Here is a 22,167-nt window from a genome sequence, read left to right as displayed (position 1 = left end):
GTATTGAAAAATATAAAACCAGTTTAAATTACCCATTTAACAAATGAAGTGCCTCTATGTTTTATTAGTATTTACAAGATGACTTAGATATTTTAAATTAATAAACTTATAAATAAGAGGTCAGCAGCTTTTTAAGGGAGCATGTGACAATTTCCCCTGCTTCATAGGTCCCAGAGATCAGATGGGCCCCAACCTGGGTAGCACTTTATTCTTTCAGCTATTTTTTATTTCCATTCATGGACCTCTATCAATCAATGAACAGTACAACTTGGGAGAATTTCAAAATACTATTTTTCAGCCACAATGAAATTTTCCCATTTGAAATTATAACTTGATGGTTTTAAATACTTTACAAATGCTTCAAATGAGATTATGAAACTAACCAGCAAATGTCTTACTTTACTAAAACATAGGCACATTTTCCTTTAAATATTTGAGATTCTATCTACAGTGCCTCTGTTATATTCATTCAAATTATTCTTATATTCTGAAACAATGAAGCTTCTAAACTGATGGAATGTTGCCAGGGGATTTCAACAGTCTGAAGGCGACATAACCAAAAGGCATAGTTTAAGTTGGCTTAGGGAATGAATGGGCTCCTTATCGGAGCAGCTGAAGGCTGTATATAATTAACAGCATCTGTCAGCACTCACAGGGCCCCCTATAGAACAGGCAGCCCCCCACCCCCGCAGAGCAGCACCCTCCCGCTTCTGGCACCTTAAAATCTAAACAGAAAGACAGCCCCAGGCCGTCACTGCAAGGACACTGGTGCACTTTAGTGATACTGGCAGGACCATAGAGCAACTGCTAATTAATGTTAATTATGTGGAACAGTTCTGTTAACATGAGCATGAAGATGTCAAATTAAAATTAGCCAGCTATCATCACAAATATACTACTTGTGGAGACTTTATATTTGTAATTTCTGATTTTTAAGTCTTTCCCATGTGACGTTTATTTTTAAAAGGTATGAAAATGATCCATTCACCTCCCTTTTTATATGATGAATTCTCAGTTTAATTCAGCTCACATATTTCTGTATCAATAGTATTAAATTCACTCTATGGCAACTTTTAATTGCTTTTGTATATTTTAAGTACATTTCACTCATGAACATGTCCAAAGCAAAACAAAAAGATCCAAAGGAAGTTTCATTAAATAAATTTATTTGTTAAAATAATTTAACTCCAAATACAACTGCTGAATTTTCATTGAGTTATAACTACAATTCATGTTTTAATTGAAATGTCAAGGTTTAACAACTGACATTGTTACAAAACAATAAACTGTTGTTCAATTTTAAATGGTCAGTTGTATTAGAGCTCAACAATTAACTGTGAATTATATATCTCTGGGAAACCCCAAATCAATAATGATAAGTCTGTTTCCAAAACCCACTGCAATCATTCTTGAAACCCTGATCAAGATTAACAGATGCACAATGACAAATTAAAAAAAAAAAGACCCCCATAGTCTTTAACATTTGACTGGCTAAGGAGACATAATTAAAGCTTACCCAGTGGAAACGCAAGATTAGTGAGAGCAAAATACTAAAAAAGAAAACAAGAAAACAACAGCTACAAACAAAATAAACACTTTCATATTCATACATACACAGACACCATTCCCACTGGAAAGCTCGTGAGAACAAATAGCAGACATCCTCAGGCAACACTTCTTTATACAGAAAAGCAAATATTAGCAGTTTGACCACAGAAAAGTGATGGCAACTAAGTGTAGTGATTAGAATAAAAGTTCAGCCCTAATCTACAAACCAAAGAAGAAAATCATCAAAGCACCTTTCAATAGTTTAAGAAAGATTTTATGTAATACTTTTGATCAGATGCTGGCATGTTTCATGTAAGCTGAACAAAATGAAAGGCATTGGTTACCATCACTATCACAGCTTAAAAGCTGCAACATAAAAGGAAAAGACTTTAAAAAATGCTGCTTCTGTATAAAAGTAAACCAAGACAAAATGGAAACAAAAGAAAACCTTATCACAAAGAGCTAAAGAAAAAGTGGGTCTTTGGATCAAACCATAACATTTTTAAGGCATGTTAGAAAAGCTTTCACTCATCTAGTTGCTAGTCTGATCAGGGCATAAAATAAATAGTGACACAAGGTCACCAACTTTTCTCTGTAGGCCCTATTATTTCATGTGCCAACAAATGTAATCTTCCTGTTCTTCAGCTTTTTATTAACATCTCAACAAGCACATTCATTCATGCTGAGTTATGTTCCTACCAGATGAAACACCAACAGTAAGAGCATGCGAGGGTTTCCATGATTCCAGATATTTTTGAAATTTGTTACTAAGCATGTAGGCCTGTGTGGAAACACCCTTCAGGCAGCCAGCTCGGTTACTATTAACAACTTTACGAGAAAAGTTGCTCACCTTACTGTCTGACACAAACATTTCTAACTAAGACCCAAATTTTTAGATAATCTTTTCCACCTTGCATTTCACCATACCTTTCATATTATTTAACTTCTTTTTCTTGTCTGCATAGCAATCCATACTGTAAAGTTGTAGAATGTTTATAGATGTTTCTAATATGTAATTTTAATTGTCATAAATTGCTATTAAATATGGAGTTCTAAAAAAAGTTACTGAGAAGTTAGAGGTTTTAAAACATAACCAATTCACTAACAAATATTTCTATTTCAGTAGATCAGTGATAGAAGTGTTTGGGTCGAATCAACTTTTACATAATGAAATTTATTTCAGTAAAACTGGTCAGAACTTTGTATTCTATAAACAAGGTGCCTCATAATTGGGAGTTATAAAAAAACTAAAGGACGCGAATATTCACAATTCCAAGACTTTTGACAACCATGGCCTGGGTTTACCCACATATCTGTTTTCTCATCTATGAAAAGTACTTATCCACCTTTTTTTCTATCTTCTAAGCTTAATGTCAGTTTACTAAACACTTGGGGGCTACCACTGATTTCAGTCATGTATAAAACACTTAAATAATTTAAAAGAAAAAAATCTTTTTGATACACTATATTCTGCAGTAGAGATTCTCAGCATAGGCAACTACTTCCAACTTGTGCCAAATTCTTAGGAACAATGAACACACATGCACACAAAAACATACACTCTTCTCTCAGTTACACACATAAGACCAGAGGTTACTTGCACAAGAGTGTGAAAAAAAACAAACAAAATGTGGGGCGGCATGTAGATCACAGGCCAAATTTATCTCCAGAGGATCAGCTCAAGATACTCTCTCCAGCGTTTATAACTCTGAAGTTGGTTGAAAACCCTTCTATGCTTGATTGTAAAACTTATGAATAGGTTTTTTCCTGTGCCATTAGTCATGCAAATGATAAATACTTCACGGCTATGGAAACCAAAAATGTCAGAGCTTGAGCACCTTTTCAAAACAAATATTCACTCTAGCTTTATTTGCTACTTCAGTTATCAGGGCAAAATCTTTGTAAGAAAATCTTTATAGAATTCTCCAGGAAAATTAAAGATAAAGGGTTTTTTTTGTCCTTCACCTGCTCTGTTAATTTATGTTCTACTTTTAGGTCCAGATTTTTTTTAACATGGTTTTTCAACTTTTTAAATGCTTGCAATAAAGCTCTGCTACAGCAACCTTGATTTTGAAAGCAGGTTAGCCAAGAATCACACAACCATAGCCCTTAAAAGCAAGAAGGAATCTGCTGCTTTAATCAACATTAAAAATGCAAGATATCTGTACTGTCCTGCGAAGTTTCTGCAAAAGGGAACATGTGGATGCAACATGGCTTCATTTTCCTTCCATGATGGTACTAGTTCATCTACTAGAACGCTTCTCGTTAGTAAGGCTAGGCAATCGCTTCCCATCACAGTTGCTTCCTTCTTGTTCAGCAAAATAATAAAGACCGCCCCTGCTTGGTTAACAGAGGGTGGGTTTGAGGTTTTAATTCGGATCAAACCCACGTGAGAGCCTCCATTTTCTGTGGCAAAACAGGTGATTTAAAACATTCTAAAGCCAGGTTGTATTTTTACACAACCTGTTCTGACTTTTGCTCTATCAAGGATGGATAATGAATTAGTTCTGTATCACAAATTAGGATAACATCTACAATTAAGCATCAATTTTGAAAAACAGAGTATGTAAGCTGAGCAAAGAATCTCTCCCAGGAATGCTGTTGGCAGGTCAGCTGTTAGTATCTTACTAGACGGAATACATTGGTTAGAAGCACTATCTTAGGTCCTGAAATCCAGTACTCTCGTAGGAAAATATTTCTCCTTTACTTTTTTTTTAAAAGAAGATAAAATATTTCAGTTGTAAGTGGCCAGAGGAATTCTTCTGGTTTCTCTCTCATGATTATTTTTAATTTACACAATAGTTGCTTCTGTCAATTCAGCGACAATGCCACCGTAGCTTTCAAAGGAGATCACCCTGTAGTCGATTGGCTATGTCTTCAAAGGTTGCAGGCGTGCAGAGGAGACCGCGGGCAGTGGTGAAAACGGTAGTTACTGAACCCAAATGTTAGAGATGTCAACTAACACCCACTGCTCAATTCTGAATAAGGGCTGCCACTTTCCGCTGAAGATCTCACACCACACATCCGGCTACTCCGCGGGGGGCAGACGAGGTTTGCAGTCGCCTGCAGCCTGGGGCAAGTCCTGCCCAGGACGGCCGCGCTGGATGCTATTGGATGTTACACGCGGAGCAGCACGGGGCGTCCTTGTCAGGCTGGGCGGCATAGTTCATCTGCCTCACAATCTCAGCAAAGAGTTCGTCCACCATTGTTTTACTCTTAGCAGAAGTTTCCATAAAGGGGCAGCCCCACTCTTCAGCAAGGGCTCTGCCTTCGTTGGATGACACTTCTCTCTCACTTTCCAGGTCCACTTTGTTCCCAACCAAGATGACTGGCACTTTCTCATACCTACGCGAGAAGAAACAAAACACATTACATATATTGTAGAAGTTGGCCCAGAGTAAAACAGGTAAAAATATATATTTTCTTTTTTTTTTTTTCACTGTAGGCTACTACAAATATTCTCCTTAGTTGCATGAAAAATTATTTGCTCCACTTGGCTAGACATCTACCCAAGGACATTTAGAAGCTGCTCTCATAGTGGATCATAAATGGGTTTTTCAAAATGATGTTTTTATTAATCGGTTATACATCCTTAAAACCAATTTACTTTTCCAGATATACTTGGGAAGTTACTCTCAGGATCTCTTAGGTGGACTAATTTAAACTTTTTTCATTATAACACACACTCAGTATTTCAGTTGATGAGGTAACAGTGCTAGTGAGTAAACAATTCCTCATTGTCAGTACTTTACTATGTTTGATAAGTAAACAAAACTGACTGTGTTCTAGTAGTTCCTGAAGAAAAGAGCTAGTAGAAATCATTAGGATAGAAGCCATTAAATATAACTGTACTCTATCCCTTTATAAAACTGTTATAGATTAGCCAGTTGAAAGACAATTATGGTTCTTTTCAGCCTCACAAGGATTAAACATTTCATCATTAGCTTAATCTTCTTTTCCTTCCTAACTAGAATAGGTATGATATAGATTAAATATTTGTGTTCCCCCCCAAATTCCTATGTTGAGACTTAATCCTCAGTGTCATGGTATTTAGGAGGTGGGGCCTTTGGGAGGTGCTCAGGTCATGAATGGGATTAGTGCCCTCATAAAAGAGGTCCCAGAGAGCTCCCTTGCCCCTGTGCCATATAAGGACACAGCAAAAAGATGAGTCTATGAGCTAGGGAACTGGGCCTGCACCAGACACTGGATCTGGCCAGAGCCTGAACCTTGGACTTTCCAGGCTCCAGAACTGTGAGAAATAAATTTCTGTTGTCTAAGCCACATAGTCTATGTCGTTTTTGTTATAGAGGTCTGACAGACTAAGATAAGGTGTCTCTGAGTAAACATGTTTGGAAAAAGCTAAGCTAATAAAGACAACAAATGATATGAAAAGAACAAAGAAAAAAGGTCCAAAGTCATTCTGGTACCTAAAGATGATTGGCTCCACAATGGTAACTAACTCACAGTGTAAAAATACATGGCGTGAAATTCAACATCCATTCATGATAAACACTCTCAACAAAATGGCTATAGAGGGCAAGTACCTCAACATAATAAAGGCCATATATAATAAACCCACAGCCAACATCATACTGAACAGCGAGAAGCTGAAAGCTTTTCCTCTAAGATCAGGAACAAGACAAGGATGCCCACTCTCCCTACTTCTCTTCAACATAGTACTGGAGGTCCTGGCAATCAGACAACACAAAGAAATAAAAGGCATCCAGATGGGTAAGGGAGAAGTCGAACTATCACCGTTTGCAGATGACACGATATTGTACATAAAAAACCCTAAAGAATCTACTTCCAAATTACTAGAACTAGTATCTGAATTCAGCAAAGTTGGATGATACAAAATTAATACATAGAAATCTGTTGTGTTCCTATACACTAACGATAAACTAGCAGAAAGAGAAATCAGGAAAACAATTCCATTCACAATTGCATCAAAAAGAGTAAAATACTTAGGAATAAACCGAAACAAGGAAGTGAAAGACCTATACCCTGAAAACTACAAGACACTCTTATGAGAAATTAAAGAGGACACTAATAAATGGAAATTCATCCCAGACTCTTGGCTAGGAAGAATTAATATTGTCAAAATAGCCAACCTGCCTAAAGCAATCTACAGATTCAATGCAATCCCTATCAAAATACCGACAGCATTCTTCAATGTACTGGAACAAATAGTTCTAAAATTCATATGGAACCATGAAAGACCCTGAATAACCAAAGTAATCCTGAGAAGGAAGAATAAAGCAGGGGGGATCTCGCTTCCCAACTTCTAGCTCTACTACAAAGCCACAGTAATCAAGACAATTTGGTACTGACACAAGAACAGACCCATAGACCAGTGGAACAGAATAGAGAGTCCAGATATTAACCCAAGCATTTATGGTCAATTAATATATGATAAAGGAGCCATGGATATACAATGGAGAAATGATAGCCTCTTCAATAGCTGGTGTTGGCAAAACTGGACAGCTACATGTAAGAGAATGAAACTGGATTACTGCCTAACTCCACACACAAAAGTAAACTCGAAATGGATCAAAGACCTGAATGTCAGTCATGAAACCATAAAACTCTTAGAAGAAAATATGGGCAAAATGCTCTTGAACATAAACATGAGCAACTTCTTCATGAACATATCTCTCTGGGCAAAGGAAACAAAAGCAAAAATGAACAAGTGGGTCTTATCAAGCTGAAAAGCTTCTGTACAGCAAAGGATACCATCAACAGAACAAAAGGCATCCTACAGTATGGAAGAATATATTCATAAATGACATATCCGATAAGGGGTTGACATCCAAAATATATAAAGAGCTCACACACCTCAACAAATAAAAAGCAAATAATCTAATTAAAAAATGGGCAGAGGAGCTGAACAGACAGTTCTCTAAAGAAGAAATACAGATGGCCAACAGGCACATGAGAAGATGCTCCACATCGCTAATCATCAGGGAAATGCAAATTAAAACCACAATGAGATATCAGCTCACCCCAGTTAGGATGGCTAACTTCCAAAAGACAAACAACAAATGTTGGCGAGGATGTGGTGAAAGGGGAACTCTCCTACACTGCTGGTGGGAATGTAAATTAGTTCAACCTTTGTGGAAAGCAGTATGGAGTTTCCTCAAAAAAACTAAAAGTAGAAGTACCATTTGACCCAGGAATTCCACTCCTAGGAATTTACCCTAAGGATGCAGGAGCCCAGTTTGAAAAAGACAGATGCACCCCTATGTTTATCACAGCACTATTTACAATAGCCAAGAAATGGAAGCAACCTAAGTGTCCATCAGTAGATGAATGGATAAAGAAGATGTGGTACATACACACAATGGAATATTATTTAGCCATAAGAAGAAAACAAATCCTACCATTTGCAACAACATGGATGGAGCTAGAGGGTATTGTGCTCAGTGAAATAAGCCAGGCAGAGAAAGACAAGTACCAAATTATTTCACTCATATGTGGAGTATAAGAACAAAGCAAAAACTGAAGGAACAAAACAGCAGCAGACTCACGGAACCCAAGAACGGACTAACAGTTACCAAAGGGAAAGGGACTGGGGAGGATAGGTGGGAAGGGATGGGATAAGGGGAATAAGGGGCATTACGATGAGCATGCATAATGTCGGGCGGTGGGGCACAGGGAAGGCAGTATAGCACAGGGAAGACAAGTAGTGACTCTATAGCATCTTACTACTCTGATGGACAGTGACTGTAATGGGGTGTGTGGTGGGGACTTGATAATGGAGGGAATCTAGTAACCACAGTGTTGCTCATGTAATTGCACATTAATGATACCAAAATAAAATAAATAAATAAAATAAAAAAAGATAAACATTATATGTAACTTAAAAAGAAATCCATTACTACCCAGTTTCCTCTGACCTTCTGGATGACTGATCGAGTTGCACCTGGTAGGTGCCAAGGGAGACAGACAAAAAAAAAAAAAAATACATGGCGCTACTCTGAATATTTACTTACTTGGTTTTAGAAGCTTTCTGTAATTTTAGTATAAGTGTATGTGTGTGTTTGTATTTTCCCCTAAGCAGAATGCACCTCTAATTCATAAAGGAAGTAAGGTGCAAAATTGCACACAAGTGATAACAAGTGTGACTGGACACAGCTGATCTGTTAAGAAGAGAAAACTGCAGAGGCAAGACTTTGCTGAGGTAGGACTCCTATGGAGTTTGTGTCTCTCAGGAAACTGCACAATGGGCAGGTAGTTAATGTGAGCGACACTTCCACAATCTCATCATCCTGTCGGAGTGGCTCTCTCCCCTCCCCCTAACTCGTAAAGCAAAGCATATTCCCAGCAGGCTCTCCCTTTTCTCTTCGGCACTAGATCACCCTGAGAACGGTCTCAACAAGAGGGCTCACTCCAAGCAGCGGGCCACTTAGTCTGAGACACAAAAACAACTTACAAATGTGTGAGGGTAAACCTAGACTTTGGATATTAACATTTTGCAGGAAATTATTGGGATCATCTCCAATTTATATCAAAGGACTTTATATGAATTTACTGTATGTCAGCTGTACCTTAGGCTTTCCGTCCCCAGAGCATACTGAGAGCTCTGAACATATGACACTAGGGGTTTTCACATCTTCCAGGGTGCTTACATATAAGCAACTGTGTGTACCCCCTGGCCTCCAGGAGGACAAATGGCAGTGAGACAGCAGCTGCATTACGAACGTTCTATGTCAGCTTCTTTGCTTACCAGCCCTCCTGACCTGCTGTACAGAGCAGCCTGGCAGGGGGCTGACACTCCCGGCACAGTCAGCACAATGTCAGTGCCCAATCCATCTTACTTGCAGAGAGATTACTGCATTTCATTTTTCTTATGAGAGTATATGCATCACAGTGTGCTTTCAAATGTGTTGTCTGGCAGTGAATAACAAACATTAATGTGATTCAGTAATATTTAATTAAGTTAAAATTAATTTCAATCTGTGTATACTTTATAATAAAAAAGAGTAAAGTAATAAAATACCACTTCCTGTTAGTGAGAAATATTTTAAGGATTTCAGTTTATATATCATGTTTATATGCAAATAAGTATTTCTTACACTTTTAATTAAAAACTACAAATACATGGATTTTCAATACTTGTAAAAATATCAAGTCATTAACAGTTGTAGGATACACTTTCAAATCAAGGATCTGAGTAAATCTTGCCAAAAGATTCTCAAAAGGGAACTAGAACACCGCAAACAAGGGCCCACATGTACAGCACTTATTGCTAAGTGAAGATGGCAATGAGGTCAGTATGAGAGAGCCCGTCTATGACATCACCAATTGGCTTTCCTAAAACCAACATGCTCAAGATGCTGGAGAAATCCAGGCTACTCTCAGAAGACTTTAAAAGACTAAATAAGATATTCAGGAGAAAACAGTATTATGTACACTTCTGAATACACCCAACAGTGATACATTTCGTCTCTCTTTCTATTAACATTAAAATATGAGACTAGGGAGACGATTATAAACTAGGATTTGGAGGCTCAGCTTCCAGTCCTGCCACTGAGAAGCTGCCAGACTGAGCAAACTACTCGACTCACTTGTATTTGATTTCTTTTTCCATAAAAAAGGAGTAAAAATATTTGTTCCCACTTAACAAACAAGTTGCTGTAAAGCTGTCTTGAGATAACTGAAAACACCAGGTTCTAGATAAATGCAGGCTGGCCTTTCTTCCCCTCCTGCCTGCTGATATGAGGCCACAGCTTCAGCGCCATGAGGCAGAGGTGAGGTGCCCCTGAGGAAGGTGGGGGTCGGGGAGTAGAGATAGCGGCAACAGGAATGCAGCAGCCCCCTGACTCAGCCTGTCCCTCTGGTCCCCGTGCTGAGGGATGCGAACAGCAGGAAGGCCTTCTCCAAGACTGCACACCTGGGGGGCAGGAACCCTGAGAAAGAGAAAGCCTGGGGATGGGGGTGACAGGTTCAGTCCTATATGTGGAGGTGAGGCTTGGAGAAACCTGCATCCTCTTTAAGGAAGACGGGAGGCAAAGCGAGAGAAGCAAAGCCTCGCGCTGACAGACGAGCAGAGGGTGTGAGGGAGCCAGTCTTGGTCTCTGCTGAACAGCACATTACAAACAAACAAAAAAGCCAGACGGGGCCTCCAGTCTCAGAACTGCCTCTAGCGAGTTCTGTGAATTTAGAAAATTAACTTCATCTCTTGGTTTCTCAGTTCCTTGAACTACAAAATGAGCTGGACTAGATAATTTCAAAGGTGCCCTTAAACCCTGAAGTTAAAAATCGAAACAAGAGCGTGTCACTCCCCAAATCAACACATATCATTACCTGAGTAACTGCTGAGAGCTTAGCACTGTTCTGAGAACAACACCCAACTGGCTGATCTTTCCAAGAGATATGGACCTATAAGTCAGGACTCAGGCCCAAATGGATCCGGAAAGCACATCAGACTTCAATGGGCCAAAACACCCAGCAGTGGAGACTGTCAGCTCCACAGGCGGCGCAGCTGGCCAGCGCCTTCTGACTCAAGGCAGAAGGCCGAGGTGCGCCCAGGACCTGGGCAGTTCTGTCCCACTGACCATACTGTTCCAAAACAAAAATGTGGGATGGTTTCAACTAGGTGAATTCTGAAGACTCTATTAAAAACTGCATGTTGCTGCATAAATAACTAGCAATAAACAACCAATTTATCATACTTTTATCCATCCCATTAACACATTTATTTGATAAGTGCTTACTACATGCTAGTTACTATTCTAGGCATTTAAGATTCTGACAGTGACCCCTGCCCTCACAGGGACGACTGTCTAGCAGAGGAGACAGACAGTGACAATAAACATAAGTAAATAGGTAAACGATAGGATTACTGAAAGGTGTTAAGTGCCATGAGAAAAAGAAAATGTAGATCAGGGAGGGTCTGGGGGCACAGGTGCAATTTTAAATTAGATGATCAGGGTAGGTACCTGGGAAGGTGGCATGTGAGCCAAGAGGTGAAGGGAGCAAGGGAGTTTGTCAAGCAGGTCTGGGGAAGGCAATCCAGGCAGGATGTGGACTAGATGGTGTGAAAGCTGGTGGGAGCATGTGGTGGTTCAAGGAACAGCAAATGGCCCGTGGGGGCCATCTGTGTGACCTCCTGCACCTCCTACAGCCAGCAATCCTGCAGTGTAGGAAACATGTTTACTTGAGGATAACCAGAATTCAAGAGTTTGGGTAGCAAAAGTCGCCTCAGAAGACAAGTATGACATTTATGGCCGGGCCCACTCTATTATTTAGGAAGACAAGGCACTTGCTTAGCATGGGATGGCAGTTACTTTCATTTCATGTTCTCTACTTATTAATAGTTTTGTGAATTGTCTTCATTTTTTCCCTTTTCTAAAATACATCATTTGGAAATGAAGATGAAGATGCAAAATTGCAAAAATATTCAATTTATGTGTTATTGTTGATTTGATCATGAGCAGGGTACCTACCACCTTGTCCACACCTTAATCATCATCTGGTGTCTCATCAGCTTTAGCACATCTTCCTTGGTATTTCCTCTAAGTGCTTGACCAGAGAGCCATACAGTGGCTACTGCAGCTCAAATTGTGTTATTTTTGTTTATAGTTTGTGGATAAACATTTGTTTTATTAACATTAATTTATGAATTATTTGGTGTATTCACCAAAATGTGAATTTATTAATGTATTCATAATAATAAATAAAACTAGTTTTTAAAATCAGCTCTGCTTAATGCATTGAATGAAACATCAGAAATACTGGCTCGAGTTACACTCAGCTGTATACTGTTGATGGGCTTCTCAGTGAGGCAGCTTTGTAAATACGAGTAGTTCTAGAGTATTTGATGTTTACCAATAGTCTTTATGTTGTAAGTGTCCTGATATGTGTATATGTGTATGTGTGTGTGTATGTTTTTCTGATTGTGTCTAAACTTGCCTGATCATCACTATAATTTGAGAATGTAAAACATGATAATTCCCAGGCTGAACTTGAGAGTCACTGAATCTGAATTTGTGGGATGAGGACCCAAGAGCCTACTAAAAATATGTATCTCTATCTATATGCTCTGAAGACTACTCGTGAGGTTCAGGAATCATTGATGTAATCTACTTTGTGATTACAAACAATATTGTATGTATATAGTTCATGGTTTTATATTGTGGAACTTCCACAATCCATTCTCTCTTTCCCTCTTTTATTCACCAGTGATAAGTTGTAGACGGATACTTCTCCGGTCAATTCCTTCAACTTCCTTTTGAGGGTGTTACAGCATATTAAAAGAAGGCCATGCTTCATGTGAATGTTATCATGCTGTGATCTTAATCACTTCTTTGTTAGCAGGTTGAAATACAGTTCTCTTTGAGTTCAGAAGTGAGAATCAGGAAGATTTTTATAGTTCCCCTTTACTCAACCTTATACCCACTGTAATCTCATCTACCAAGAGAGTCTCAAGGCAAAATGTCAAAACACCTGAGGCTTCAATTGCTTCCATGACAGCTTTACCACATGGTCATACTTGAACATCTTTACTGATGTGGAGCTTGTATCTCAGGCAACCCATTTTGTCCCTTCTGTCAGTTCTGCTAAAGTGTTAAAAAGTCATTGTTAAAAAGTTTATCCCTATCTAATGAGCTGTGATCTCTAACATCCTGTCCCTTCTCACAGGTTCCAGTTCTTTTACCATCTTGAATATAGAAATCTTCTTTTCTCCAAAATGAAAATAGGTTTTCTTCCCCCATTCTACTCAAATTAAATAATACATAATAATTTTTTAAATGGCTATTTAAATAGGCAAAGAAGAAAACGAAAAACACTCCTAATCTCTCCTCCATGAGAATAATCACTATAGTTATTAATAAACTATATAAAGGAGATTACACCAATTATACTTAGTAGTTTCAATTTTCACTATCATGGAGATTTCCATTTCAATAAATGATATACATTATATTGATGCCTAAATAATATCCCATTTTATAGAGTCTATTCTATCACTGTACTATTATTTAATTATTCCTTCCCATTTTTGCATAGGAAGGGTTCCATCCCACCATTTTTTAACTTACATAGCAGTCTGATACACTGCACCTAGAAGTATGATTTCTGTTTTGAAGGTAGATGTGTGTGTGTGTGTGTGTGTGTGTGTGTGTGTGTGTGTGTGTACACATGCACAGCATTCTTTTAAAACAGAAAAACAACATTTCTAGGTTAGTTCATCAGATTTCTGTGCATATACACACACACAGTCTCAAATAATATCCAGATACTTATACTACAACCAATAGTGTTAAGAGTACCTATTTCTCCACCCTTGGGATTGATTTTTTTTTTAAATCTTTCAATAAAGTGTTATATGGCAGTTCTGAGAAAGAGGGCTGTTGTTAGCGAGGAGTTGCTCCAACTACAACTTGCGAGCATGACCATCAGTGCTTCTTGTAACGATGCAAAACACGAGCTAAGGAAGGCGGCCTTCTTCCTCTAAACTGACTTCTTTTGAAGTGAATAAATATTTCATCTAAAAAGCGCATTTCTGGTAATATAGTTTGAATAACGAAAGGAAACCACAATCCTCTGCTCTGACTTTCTCTTGGTTTCAGGATGTATACTGAAGTTAAACAGAAACTTGCAAATTTAATGTAAAAAATTAGCTAAGGAGAGCAATGAAATTAAATAGCTATCCAAGGCTATCATGGATTCTCCATACCAATGTGAATAAAAATAACCTGTTTTCATAGAAATGAGGAGCTGGCCATGTTAACAAAAGAACAGATTCCTAACAGTCTGTGAGGGATCAACTGACCATGAGAGTGCAACTCAGGAATTTTAAATGTTGTATTAAAAAGCCATTTGAGGGAGAAAATATTTCCAAAAGGCACATGTGATAAATGATTGTTATCCAAAATATATGAAGTCTTAAAACTCAACAATAAGGAAACAAACAATCCAGCTAAAAAAAAAAAGTGCCAAAGACCTCAACAGATACCTCACCAAAAAAACCATACAGATGGTAAGTAAGCATATGAAAAGGCGCCCCACATCACATGCCATCAGAGAAGTGCAATTAAAATGTGACACCACCACACACCTATTAGAATGGCCTGAATCCAGAACGTTGACAACAAATGCTGGCAAGGCTGTGGAGCAGCGGGAGCTCTCCTTTGTTGCTGGTGGGCATGCACCATGTACAGCAACTCTGGAAGCCTGTAGTGAGTGGTTTCTTACAAGACTACACATACTCTTACCATACAATCTAGCAATCCTTGGTGCTGAAGTATTGAAGGAGTTGAAAATTTATGTCCCTACAAAAACCTGCACATGGATGTTTACAGCAGCTTTATTCAGGATCGTCAAAACTTGGAAGCAGCAAGACATCCCTAAATAGGTGAATAGATAAATAAACTGTGGTACGTCCAGACAATGGAACATTCAGTGTTAAAAAGAAATGAGCTATCAAGCCATGAAAAGATGGGGAGGACCCTACATGCAAATCACTACGTGGAAGAAACTGATCTGAAGTGGCTCCATACTGTGTGACTTCAACTACACGAAACTCTGGAAAAGGCAAGACTATGGAGGCGGGTAAAAGATCAGTGGTTGCCAGTGGGGGTGGGGAGGGGAGGGATGAATAGGTGGAACACAAGATTTTTAAGCAGTGAAAAGATTCTTTATGATACCATAATGATGAGTACATATTATCAAACATTTGTCCAAATCCACAGAGTGCAGGGCACCAGGAGTGAACTCTAATGTAAACTATGGGCTTTGGTGTGGCAATGTGTCAATAAATTAGTTTGATACACAGAAAATCAAAATTAATATAAAATACTTGGGCAGACCAATAATACATGAGGTGATGAGAGTAGGCATCGCTACAGAGATAAAATCAAAGCAGAAGCTTGAAGCTGGAGAGTTGAGTCTGTCGTGGGTCTCAAATTAGGAATGAAACATTTTAGAAAGAAGAAAATGTAAGAGATAGGCAGGAGGAAAGGCATAGGCTTATTCAAGGACCAGAAAGGAGACCAGCATGGCTATAGCACAAAGAGTGAGGGGGACAAAAAGCTTAAGGGGTGACTTTGGAAAGACCTACGACCACCATCCTAAGAGGAGGAGGAAGCCACTGAAAGCCGTTTAGCAGGGAAGTTACGTGGTATATGTGTTAAGAGGTCAGTGTCGCTAATATACAAAAAAAAAATGGATGGTGGAGCACAGCAGTAACAGGAAGACAGTCAGGAGACCACTGCAGTGTTCCAGGCAAGAGGTTATGACGATATGAACTGCAATGACAGCAATGACAGTGGGAAGAAGTAGGATCTTAACACATTTTGGAGGCAGTACCAACAAAGACATAATAATGGACTGGGTTGAAAGAGACAGAGCAGGCAATGGTTTTGACAAGCAAAAGGGGAAATCAGCAATGATTCACAGGTAAATGCCTGTTTTTACTGGTTTTATCTCACCACTAAGAACACAGGTACCAAAGGGAACCACCATAAACCTCCCACCACTGTTTTTGATGCACTTTCACTGTGATCATGTTTTAAAATTACCTTGGTTATCCACATCACTACTTGTTACTAGAAGATTTTAGTATACTGTGGAGTTCTGAGTATATATTAAATATAATCTCCTCTTAGCTTAAAAGTTACAAAGTGATGATTTTCTTGTAGAAGTGGCCACTTCCTTTTCCAGTAAAGTTTAATTTTTAAAATATTCTACTCAGGTTATTCACTTCATGTTTATCTTAATGTTATTCCTGGATATCCACTTTACTGATTATTTAGGAGTCTTTGTAAAGATGTAGATTTCCATATACAAACTTCTCTTTAATCATGTAAGATAAAAAAATCATTTGCCACTCAATTTTACCTTGTTGAAGATCTTTCCACATATTCTTAAATTACTACTACTAGAAAGAGAGTGAGATTTTAGCCTTCAACTTTTACCAAATACTTGGACATTTTATTTCTAAAAGTTTGTGAATGATAATTATCACCATGTAAATGAACTCCTATTTGGTTCTTCCTGAATTATTACTCTAATCAAGTCTTTAAGGGCCTTAGAAAAACATTACATAAACAACAGGAAGCCTCAAAGACTTTTGGACAGGAGGGATGGTAGGTATAAACAAATACAAACTATAACAATGTCTCCTTTTTAGGCCCTCCTAAGAAGGAAAAAATAATACTATTATATTTATTTATATGGCCTGTTCAGCATGTTCTCCTCATGTCAAGAATTCAAATAAAAAAAATAAAGTTTGTTAAATTCTAGTGTTTTAGTGGGCAGGACAGAAGGGAAAAGAAAGGCAAACTGATAAAAGCAGTCATTGCTCTGGCTACATCTAGGGAAAAGGTAAACGGAGCCCAGTTTGTCCAAAGGTAACTAAACAGGATTCAACCAATTCCTTGAAAATTACCAACTGTCACAACTCACTCACCTCATATGAAATAGATCATTTATATAGCCCTGTAACTATTTAAAAATCTCTGGGCCAAAAAGGAAAAAATCTTTTCCCAAAAGGATTTTCCAGACCCAGACAGTTTTGCTAGAGAATTCCATCAAACATTTAAAGAAGAATTAATACCAATTCTGGGCTGTCTTTTCCAGAAAACAGTAGACAGAACATGTCTAAATTCATTTAAAAAAGACAGTATTACCCTGATAGTAAACTAAAGACAGTACATAAAAGGAAACTATAAAACAATATTCCTCATGAATACAGATGCAAAAATCTTTACTAAAACTTTAGCAAATACAGTTCAGTGATGTATAAAAGGAATTATACACTATGACCAAATAGGATTTATTTCAGGGGAGCAAGGCTGGTTCAATATCTGAAAATTAAACAACCTACACTACTAATAGGCTAAAGAAGAAAATCACATGATCTAATCAATATACAAAATACATTTGATAAAACTCAATAACCACTCATAATAAAAACATACTCAAAAAAAAATAGGAATAGAGGAGATTTCCTCAACTTGGCAAAAAACATCTATAGAACTCTATAGCTATCACCCCATTAATGGTGAAAGCCTGAATATTTTCCCCTTAAGACAAGAGGAAGGCAAGGATAGCCACTTTGATCACTCTTACTCAACACAGTACTACAAGTTCTAGTCAATGCAACAGGCAGTAATGCAAGGAAAGGATATAAGAAGCATAGAAATTACAAAGGAAGAAATAAAACTATTTGCAGGTGATATAATTATCCCATAACAAATCCCAAGGGCTCTACAAAAAATGAAACAAAACAAAACAAACCCTCCCAGAACTATTGAGTTCAGCAAGATCACAGGATACAGGATAAACATACAAAATTAAATAAGATTCTATACTAGCAATGAACATGTAAACAATGAAATTAAAAATATGATACATTTACAGTTGCTCCAAAAAATGAAATAGTTGTAAATCTAACAAATTGTGTACAGAACTCATATGTTGAAAACTATACAATGCTGATAAAAGGAAAAAAGATTGAAATAAATGAAGAGACACATTATATTTATAGATTGGAAGACTCAGCACAGTAAAAAGAAGTTTGCTTTCTCCAAATTGCTATACAGGCTTCACACAATTCCCATTAAAATACCAACAAGATTTTTTTGTAGCTACTGATACGATTTTCCTAAATTTATATGGAAAGGTAATTTTGAAAACAAAAAATAAAGTGGGATGCATCAGTCTACCCAATTTCAACACTTACTATATAGCTTAATAATTAAAAACTCTGATGTTGGCTGAAGGATAGACATAGGTGAATTAAAGAAAATAGAGAATCCTGAGACAGATCTATGCAAATATGTTCAACTGATTTTTGACAAAGTTGCAGAAGTAGGTTAATGGAGGAAGGACAGCCTTTTCAACAAAGTGCTAGAGCAATTAGACATGCTTAAACTAAACTAACTTAAAATGGATCATGACTTAAAAGTAAAATGCAAAACTATAAAACTTTTAGAGAAAAACATAAAGGAGAAAATCTTCATGACCTAGGACTAAACAGAATTCTTAACAATGGACACTAAAAGCATGTTGCATAAAATAAAAATTGATAAACTGGACTTCACATAAATGAAAAACTTCTGCTCTGTGAAAGAACTTGTTAAGAGAACAAAAGGATAAGCTACAGAATGGGAGAAACTATTTTGAAACCATATATCTGACAACTAGTATCTAGAATATACAAAGAACTCTAAAAACTCAACAGTAAAAGCAAACAGAATTAGATGATTCAGCAATTAGAAAATTAGCAAAAGCCATGAATAGATATTTCAAAGAAGAGTGTATAGGTGGCAATAAGCACATGAAAAGATGTTCAATGTCATTAGTTATTACAGAACTGTAAAATAAAACCATAATGAGATGTCACTGCATAGCTATCAGAATGTCTAAAAAATAGTGACAGCACCAAAATGCTAACAAGGATGCAGAGAAGCTAGGTCACTTACACAGTGATGGTGGAAAGTAAAATGGAACAGCTACTCTAGAAAACAGTTTGGCAGTTTCTTAAAAAATTAAACATGTAGTTACCATATATATATAACTGAGATATGGATTCCCTGGGCATTTATCCTAGAGAAATGAAACTTACAGTCACACAGAAACCTGTACATAAATATTTAGGTAAGTTTTATTCATGACAACCAAAAACTGGAAACCACCAAGATGTCTTCCATGGTTAATCAAACTGTGGTAATCCATACCACAAATGTACTACCCAGCAATAAAAAGGAATGAATTGCTGACACACACAACACCTGGGATGACTCTCCAGGGAATTAAACTGAGTGAAAAGAGCCAAGCCCAGAAGGTTACATGTATGATTTCACTTATATAAACTTCTTGAAAGTCATAGAAAAAACAGATTGATGGTTAAGAGGTGTTAAGGAGGGTGGCGGGGACAAGGAGATGGTGGACAAGTGGCTGTGCCATGAAAGGGAAACACACGCAGGCCTGTGGTGACGGAAACGCTCTGCATCTTGACTATCAATGCCAATATTCTGTTTGTCACATGGTACCATAGTTTTGCAAGATATTACCAACTGGGGAAAACTGGGTAATGGTTACATGGAATTGATCATTGCTTATAACTGAATGTGAAGCTACAGTGATCTAAAATTTAAGTTTAATTCAAAAAAGGTAAGGTAATTATTTATGTACTTTATGCTTTATAAAAGAAATGTTGAAAAGAATCTTTGAATTAAAAAAAAAGACTTCTTAAGTACGATTAAGTTCTTAGCCAGTGCAAAAAGAAAAAATAACAACATAAACAAAATAATTTGCAGACTGTTTTAAAAAGCAAGGTTGTGGACATAAGACCAATCTATATACAGAAATCAATTGTGTTAGAATTAGAAAACAATTAGAAAATCCACTTAAAACAGACCATTTATAATAGCACCAAATAATATAAAAAACTTTAAGTAAATCTAATCAAAGATGTAAAAGACCTTTACAATGAAAATTACAAAACAGTGTTTACAGAAATTAAAGAAGACCTAAATAAATGGAAAGATGTAGTACATTCACTGATTTTAAGATTCCATGTTATTAACATGTCAATTCTCCACAAATTGACTTATGGATTCCATGCATTCCCCATCAAAATGACAGCAGGTTTCTTGGTGATTTTTGTGTGTGTGGTAAGTGACAGATGATTTTTTTGGAAATGCAAAGGATTCTGTGGAAAAGCAAAATACCCAGAATAGCCAATGCAAATCTGAAGAGCAGAAACAAAGCTGAAGGATTAAGTAATAGATACAAAGACTTGTTATAAGGATGTAATAATTAAGAGAGTATGGTTTAGACCTACAAGAGACACAGAAAATGGAACAGAATAGAGAGCCTAGGAACAGACCCACACATACAGATTTGCTTGATTTATGACAAGGTGCATCTACAATTCCTTGGGGAAATGGTCTTTTAAAAATGGTGCTGGGTCATCTGGATATCCATATGTAAGCAGAAGGAAAAAAAGGAACCCTTGCTTATCTCACACTCCTCATACAAATTAGAGATGTATCACAGAATGGAGGCAGATAATAAACCTTCTAGAAAAAAATATGGAGGATGGCTCTTTTTAAGCTTTAGGGTAGAGAAGGATGTATTAAGAAGAACACAAAATAAGAACTAACCATAAAAGATTAATAAAGTGGCTTCACTGAAATTGGAAATTTGTGCTCATTAAAAGAAACTAGTAAGCAAATGAAAAGCTATGCCAAAGATTTGGAAAAGGTATTTATTTGCAATACATGTCTCTGGCAAAACTCCTACTAGAATGTTCATAGTAGGGTCATTCATAATAGCCCTCATCTAGAAACTGCCCAAATGCCCATCAACAGAATAGACAGTGAAATCACGGTATGTCCCTTCAAGGGACTACTGCACCTCAGTGAGAATTAACTACAGCTACAAGCAACACGGAGGAGTCTCACAAAGAGGACACTGAATGACAGAAGCCAGAAGCTCAACAACAGACCAAACTAATCTGTATAGGCCTTTGAGCATGAGGTGGTAGGGATGGAACATACAGGAAGCTTCTGTGTTGCTTGAAATGTCTGTCCTACATCTTCATCTGGGACTTGGTTACATGCTGTATATACCCAGCTGTATACCTAAAAGTCTGTGCACTTTACTGCATAGAGTTATACATCAATAAAATAATAAATTAAAACAGAAACAAAATAAATTAGATAATTATCTAAATGACTTCCTCATTAAAATCGGGATAGTAAAATAACCTTCAAGACAAACTGAGTGAGCATGCATGCTGATTATGGGGTTTAAGCTGAATAAAGTGTGATTAATTTCATCAATTAGTTTATTACTCAGCTGAATAGTGCTTATCAATTTTAAATTTCTGTCCAAATTATATGCTGTTTAATTTATATTCAAAACTGGCTGAAGATCGAAAACATAAGGAATACCAATATTAAAGCACATGTTATTGGAAATAAAAATGGTAGTAATTCTGAATATTTTCTTCACTGTCAGATCTATAAACTGCATCCATCTGACCACAATTCTTTCCAGGCACATCAATGCCACAGTACTTCAAATATCCATGTTGGAAAGAGAAAATTAAATGACAACACATGTAATCTGTTTTTTTAAATTTATTAAAAATGGAGATTATTCACTCCACTTATGTATTTGTGAGGAAGTGTTTTCAATTAGATGCCTAAAACATCATCATTTAAAGACCAAATGCAAATTTTATCTGTAATAAACTAGTTGATTCTCTCTTTTTTAAAAGCAAATATCTAACATATCCAAAGTAAGGTAGAGGAAAGTAATTACTGGTCTGTGTTTGCTGCTTTAATGTGTAGTTAATTTCAAGGTGAATTTTTATATGTAGTCAGTAACCAAATCAAACTATTATCATTTTAAAAATCTGTCAACAAAGTATGTGTCTTACATAATTCAAATAGCAGGGAGAATTCAAGCTTGGACAAATTTGTGAAGAACACAGCTTTTAGCCGTCAAAAGAACAAAGGTGTTCAGACATAAAACATACATTTTTATCTTTAGTGAGAGGTGAAATCTGAAACCTGTGCATTAAAAAATAGTTCCAACTACTGTACTTGAAAAGACTAAATTGAGTCAGTCCTCAGGAACATGCAAGTTATTTGAACT

The 22,167-nt window shown here is 37.0% G+C and overlaps 1 protein-coding gene across 1 annotated transcript in view; it reads right to left on the bottom strand.

Moving 5' to 3' along the window:
* Window positions 1-1,149: 1,149 nt before the first annotated feature.
* The window catches only part of RAP2A (RAP2A, member of RAS oncogene family), a 40,500-nt gene continuing 19,482 nt past the window's right edge, over window positions 1,150-22,167 (bottom strand). The window contains exon 2 of the mRNA XM_036893729.2: window positions 1,150-4,893. Within this exon, the coding sequence (XP_036749624.1) occupies window positions 4,656-4,893 (238 nt within the window). The 3' untranslated portion in view covers window positions 1,150-4,655. The remainder of the gene's footprint in view (window positions 4,894-22,167) is intronic.

This window comes from Manis pentadactyla, chromosome 17, assembly GCF_030020395.1.
Source record: "Manis pentadactyla isolate mManPen7 chromosome 17, mManPen7.hap1, whole genome shotgun sequence".
Lineage (NCBI taxonomy): Eukaryota > Metazoa > Chordata > Mammalia > Pholidota > Manidae > Manis > Manis pentadactyla.
This window is presented reverse-complemented; position numbering and strand designations above follow the sequence as displayed.